This window comes from Octodon degus, unplaced genomic scaffold (assembly GCF_000260255.1).
Source record: "Octodon degus isolate 3935 unplaced genomic scaffold, OctDeg1.0 scaffold00156, whole genome shotgun sequence".
NCBI lineage: Eukaryota > Metazoa > Chordata > Mammalia > Rodentia > Octodontidae > Octodon > Octodon degus.
The window spans coordinates 6,110,125-6,116,609 of NW_004524732.1; the positions used below are offsets into that span (position 1 = coordinate 6,110,125).

The 6,485-nt window shown below is 50.9% G+C and overlaps 1 protein-coding gene across 1 annotated transcript in view; it reads left to right on the forward strand.

Annotated features, from left to right (window-relative positions):
- Positions 1–3,400, forward strand: part of Xrcc6 (X-ray repair cross complementing 6) — a 25,206-nt gene extending 21,806 nt beyond the window's left edge. The window contains exon 12 of the mRNA XM_004642577.2: positions 2,480–3,400. Within this exon, the coding sequence (XP_004642634.1) occupies positions 2,480–2,676 (197 nt within the window). The 3' untranslated portion in view covers positions 2,677–3,400. The remainder of the gene's footprint in view (positions 1–2,479) is intronic.
- Positions 3,401–6,485: the final 3,085 nt, after the last annotated feature.

Consider the following 6,485-nt stretch of genomic DNA (forward strand, 5'->3'; position numbering starts at 1 on the left):
CCTGCTGTCCTGAGTGCTCACTTGCTTCAGCCTCCAAGGTGAGGCTGAGGCTGCAGCTGTCCCCATTTGCCTAGTGTACAGGCGCTGAACAGCAAGCAACTCGGAATCTAGTGGCTCCTGGCCAGGGCCGGCTCTGTGCTTGTACCCACTCCCAGATTCTGTGCCCCTCATGAGAAAAGCCACCTGCTACCCCACAGGCTGTGCCCTCTCCCTTGCTGCTGGTCCCCTTCTTGAGTGTGATGCTCATGCATTCATGAAAGGACAGTGGTGTGGTGGCAGAAGTGTAAATATCCACGTGGAAGCAGAGTGGCTTCAGTCGAGTCCTCAAGGCTGAGAAGTTCGGAATAGTTTGGCTTGCTCAGTCTCCACATAGATGCTGTATTTACTATTTTTAAAAATTTTTGTAGGCCCCTTTAAAGCTAGCATTAAAAGCAGTGATTTACCACAGTGCTTGTCTGTGTCTGGAAGAAGAGAAATCCCGTAATTGAGCAGCCGCCCATCTCTTCCTGTAAGGCCTTTAGTGATATTAAGTGCAGTCAGCACTCCTTGCCTATCCTTGAGTCCTGCTCAGTCGAGCCAACCAGCTGTGGGTCAGAAATATTACAGGACAAGTTGCAGCTCACTGTACACCTGTAACCTAGTACGGTGGGAAGCTGAGGCAGGAAAATTGCAAGTTCACCTCAGCCTGGGCAGTTTAGCAACTTAGCAGGACCCTGTGTCAGTAAAAAGTGGGCTCAGTCCCCAGAACTAAAAAAACAGTTGCATCGGTATTCACCATGTAGGCTTTTGTTTTTGGAGGGGGTGCCATTATTTTTTAATGCAGCATAACGACATATGTAGTGTTTTCATCCTGTCAGGCTTATGTTATCTAGAAATGATTTAAAGTACGTGAGAAGTTGTGTGTAGGTTTTATCAAATAGTGTGCTGTTACAATAAAGGGATTTGAGGGCCTAAGAATTTGTAGCAGATGGGGTCCCAGACGGGGTCCCCTGTACTTTTCCAAGTACAGAGATGGCTGTACTCGGAAACACTAGACCAGTGATGGTGAGCTTTCAGTGATAACAGCCCCCTGTGGCACGCGGGCTCTACATGGGTTTGCCATGAGCAGCAGCGGGCTTGTGAGTGTTGTTGTGCCCTCAGTAGGCCCTTCCCCACCCCTCATCCCATTAGTTCAGGGCTCCCACAGACCTGGAATGGGAAGGCCGAGGACATGGGTGTGTGACTCACCTGGCTGCTTTCTGCGATTTGCCTTCTAGTGCCCAAGGTTGAAGCAATGAATAAAAGACTGGGCTCCCTGGTGGAGGAATTTAAGGACCTTGTTTACCCACCAGACTACAATCCTGAGGGAAAAGCCACCAAGCGAAAGCAAGGTGAGGAGCTGGCTGTGGAACTGTGGCGGGTTCTTCTCAAAGTTGCAAGGCTGCGGATGGCTCTGAGGGCTGGACTGCTGGACCTTCGGTGGGTGGATGAGCAACCCGAGGGCGGGGAGCTCGAGGACGAGTGCTGAGTGGTGGGGCCGCTGTTGCCGGCGTAGACGCTGAGAATTCTGCTGGGATTAACACCCCATCCAAGGAGGCGTGAGGGCATTTTCCTCTGCTTTCACCAGACCCAGAATTGATGTACAATTTAAAACCATTAACCATAGAATATATAAAGGTGTTATAGGGAAAATGATGTCCTGCTTTGACTTATAATTTCCAGTTATGAGTGAGATGTAGTTTATTGAGCTTTTTCCTCCTTGCACTATCTGTTGCTGGTGTTGTTTCCTGCTAGTGGACTGACTTTTTCTTCCCTCTGGACCTTGTGACTTATGTCTGTGGAGACAGCACTTCATGTGCTGTCACCATTCTGGAATAGTCTGGCATTAGCCAAGCCGAGCCCTGTTTGGGTCTTCGGTGCAGTGAAGCTGATGGCCGCGGTGCTTTCTCCTGTGCATCGGAAGCGACTCCCATAGGACCAGTAGACCTGTCGGGCTCCGCACACATCGACTTCAGTTTGGCAGTGTTCGTTGAACTCAGCCTGCACGTTACTGCCCCATGCTTGCCTAAGCTTGCGTAAACAGGCACTTTAGGCTGCTGAGCTATCTCGCTGGCCCAAGAGAAAAAAGAAAGGAAGGAAGGATTTGCTCACCCAGCGAGCAAACATTTTGGGTAACCTGATGGCATTACACCATTGGTAACCCCCTCCTGAGTATGGTATATTTTTTATTTTCTACTTAAATGAAGCTGTCTTTTATTTTTGCGGAAACGGGGATTGAACTGAGGTCCGCACTTGCCAGGGAAGCGCTTATTCCACTGAGCCATCTCCCCAGCCCCGAAGCTGTCTTTTTGAAGACCCCTATTTTCCCTGTAGTGTGAGGTCAGCATCAGTGTTATGGCCAGTGGTTAACTGCAAACCTGATTGTAGGAGGCCCAGGCTGTGTAGCTGGGATATCCCTGGTAGCATTTCCGGTCATTCTTTTCCTGCGCTCTCTCCCTAGATGAAGGAGGGTCTGGGGACAAAAAGCCCAAAGTGGAGTTCTCTGAAGAGGAGCTGAAGGCCCACGCCACCAAGGGCACGCTGGGCAAGCTCACTGTGCCCATGCTGAAGGAGGCCTGCAGGGTGTGCGGGCTGAAGGGTGGGCTAAAGAAGCAGGAGCTGCTGGACACGCTCACCCAGCACCTCCTCAAGGACTGAGAGCAGCGCTGCTGGCTGCCTTGGTCTCCTGCCTTCCGCCCCAGGCTGCCTGCCTCTGTTCCTCTCACCAGCTTACCAAGTGTTTCTGCGGAGCTGCCAAGTGCTGCCTGGTGGGAGCTTTCGGGTTTGTGGGACCTCTTGTTGTCGTGCAGACCGTGCATCTTTCCCGCTTTACTGTGCCTTATTCTGCTGTGTGAATAAAGGCCTAACTTTGTACTATGTAGTGGGTTTTTGTTGTCTTCAGTGCTGGGGAATGAATCCAGGGCCATTGTACTTCTTTGAGGCAGACCCTTGCTAAATTGCCCAGTCTAAATTCAAACTTGCAGTTGCTGGGATTGTAAAAGTGCGCTACCATGCCGGGCTATATATACTGTTTTTCCTTGGCTTTCCATCTAAAGAGCACTGGCCAAGGCTCTTACTTTCATTTTCTATTACCTTCACTTTCTATTTTTATGGAGTCACACATTTGTCATAATGGAAACAAGAATTCAGCCAGGCAGAGGGGGGTGGGAGGTGGTGACAGGTGAAGGGAAGGTGAATGTACAGGTATTTCAGATATGAGGTTAGTTACCCACTTCCTTTCATTACCCAGAAATCCTATCCTCACATCTACACTGGGGGAGAAAACGTGCTGTCGTTACACTGAGCCAGGGGCTGCAGCAGCTCTGTAGCCTCCCTAGTGTGGGCCGAAGTGCTTGTCATAATCCCTGTGACCTCATCTGCTTCAGCGCTGAGCAGCAGGAGCCCCTCTGACAGCCTGCAGGGCCGCAGGCACTCCTGGCGCTCTTCATTGCCCTGCTATCTTGACAAGACCTCTGCTTTTAGCCCCTTCTGTACTTTAGCCGTCAGTTGCTGTGTAACAAATTATTCTGAAAATTACTGACTTAAAACCATGAACATTTTCTCACCATTTCTGTGGATGAATGATTTTTTTTCTTTGGCGGAACCGGGGATTGAACTCAGGCCCATGCGCTTGCCAGGGAAGCGCTTATTCTACTGAGCCATCTCCCCGGCTCCCCCTTTTGCTTTTGAAACAGGGTCTCACTAGGTAGTGAACTCAGCTAACTGCCTAGTGAGTAGCCCAGTCTGGCCTTGAACTCAAGGTGGTAACTCCTGCCTCGGCCACCTAAGTGCTGGGATTACAACAGGTACGCCACCAGTTTGGCCAGGATGCTGGCCAGGTTGCAGTCTTCTGATAGCTTGATGCTGGAAGACCCACTATTTTAGGTTTTGACATCTTGGGGGAAGAACTTACGAAGCCAGGGATAGACTACACTCTCCTGCCTCCTAACAATGGTCACCAACTTGCTCGTGAGAATGCTAAGGAAGCCACAAACTTTAACTTTCCTGACTAGGCCATCACACCCTCCTGTCCAAGTCACCCCAGAATCAGGTACTGGCAATTAAACCTCTATAGTTGGGGGCCCATCTTACCCAGGCTGGCCTCAAGCACCTGGACGCTAAGAAGATGCTTCCCTCTCCCTCCCTCCCTCCCTCCTTCTCTCCGCTGCTACTGGTGCTAGCAGTCCTGAGCTGTCACCTGCCCTGGCTTGCCTTTTCCAAGGAAGTGCTAATAAAAGCTGTGACCCAGAGCAGCTCCTGTCACTTCTGACCCAAACCTGGACCTCACCCCAGCCCTATGCGGGGTGGCAAACCTCCTCCTCCTCTTGGGAAATGAAATCAATTCATTCTCGTGGCACTGCCCCCCCGGGTGTTGCCAGTCACCTGTTAATTGAGACCCTGTGAGTACAAATGAGGCACAGGCTCTTGCCCATGCCTCAGGCCTCTGGTTGTCGCCATGACAAGGCAGCTGGCTCCCCTAGAGCCAGTGATCTGAAGAATGAAGGCAGAAACATGGTCTTCTTTTTCTTAGAGGTGAGCTTTCAGCCAGGTGCGCTGGCACAGGCCTGTGGACCTAGCTAGCTACTCAGGGAGGGAGGGAGGGAGGGAGGGAGAGGGAAGCATCTTCTTAGCGTCCAGGTGCTTGAGGCCAGCCTGGGTAAGATGGGCCTTTCGTAGTTTTTCTTCTCCTTTTCTTCAGGATGGGGTCACACTGGGCTATCCAGGCTGCAGTACAGTGGCCACTTGCAGGGAGAAGCCTACTGCTGATCAGAACTTGCAGCCTGCTGGTGTCCTGCTCCTGGAACGTCGCTGCCCTGGTACCAAGCATACCCTCACTAATTTGACCACTACAGTACTGTTATTTGGACCTTGAAGAAAACTTCTCAAGTGAGCAGGCTTTGAACAGTAACTTGCCCTCAGAGAATTATCAGTGCAGGAGGTTGGAGGGGCTTGGGGAGGTGGCTTAGCACTGTAAGTGCTTGCTGGTGAGTGCAGGGTCCTGAGTTTGGTCCCTGGCACACACACAGAGAGGCTTGTCACCAGTACCAACCTTGTACATAGACTGCAGTGGCGATTTTGTCTTCAAGGCACCTGGCAATGTCTAGACCTGTTTTGGTTGGGGATGGAAAATGGCTACCTAGTGGACAGAGGGCAAGGGTGCTGCTAAACATGCTGTAACTAATGAACCATTCTTACAACAAAATCAGCCAGCTGAGGATAAGAAAGCCTGTTCTACAGGCATAACAACACTCCAATGACTGAGTTTGTACAAGAGAAGGTATTTTATGCCAGGGCAGTGCCTATAATCCTAGAAACTCTGCAAACTGGACAACTTAGCAAAACCTTGCCTAAAAAAAAATAAATTTAGAAAAGGGCTGGGATGTAGCTGAGTGCTAGTGTAACCCTGGGCTTAATCCCTAGTACAAAGGGAGAAGGGGCAGGAAGAGCAGCAGCTATCCCCACTGTAGTATGGCTAACCATTTCTTCATTCAAGTATCAGCTGGAAACCCCTTAAGAATCAGGCACTGCCACACTTTCAAGTGGAATATGGAGAGATTTATTAGGATGCTAAGAGTGAATGACACATTAGGACTCCTCATCTAGTGAAGAGTACACTTGACCCATACTGTGTCAGGACACAGGTGTGGCACCCAGAGCTGCTGCCAGCGGCCACTGAGGCAGTAAGTCCTCATCCAACACAGAAACCTCCTGCTAGTGCCCTGGCTTCCCGCCAGGTCTCCATGATCTGCCCACACCCTCCACTCCGGCATAAGGTGACCCAGCTGCCTGTGCACCTCCTGTTATTTGGGCCTTGGAAGAAAACTTCTCAAGCTATCAGCCCTCCACAGTAACTTGCCCTCAGAGAAATCCCAGTGCAAGAGGTTGGAGGGGCTGAGGCGATATCTCGATATCTCTGCGGCGTAAGTCTTGCCTGGAGAGCGCGCTGGCTCCCTGGCCCCTCCCTGGGGCTATGTGTGGAGTCCTGTGCGCATCCCTGCTGTGTACTGCTCTGCCACCCTCGGGCTGGGGCAGGGGCGGGGCTAGGGCGTGAACACATGCTGTCAAAAGCAGCCAGGAGTACATAAGGGACACTTGGACACCAGCCCATAACCTCACAGAACACACAGCCTCCCAGATACCGACTTCCCTGGCAAGCAAAGACCACTCCTTGCCATGGCGCCACATGCCGCTATTCTGCGTGCCAGTCAAGGGGCACCAAGTGACCAAGGTTGGCTCCCATCCTACTCTACACAGCAGGACAAACAGCTCCATCCTGGCTTAGGTTTCTCCTAGTTCTTTCTGCCTCTAACTGATGCTACCACTCTGCTTCTCTTGTTTGGGCATTTGCTCTTTTTTTTTTTTTTTTGCGGGAGGTGTGTGTGTGTGTGTGTTTTTTTTAAAAAAAGGATGGCAGGAGGATGGGGGAAAAGCATCCCATAAGACAAAAATAATACAAAACCCAGAAA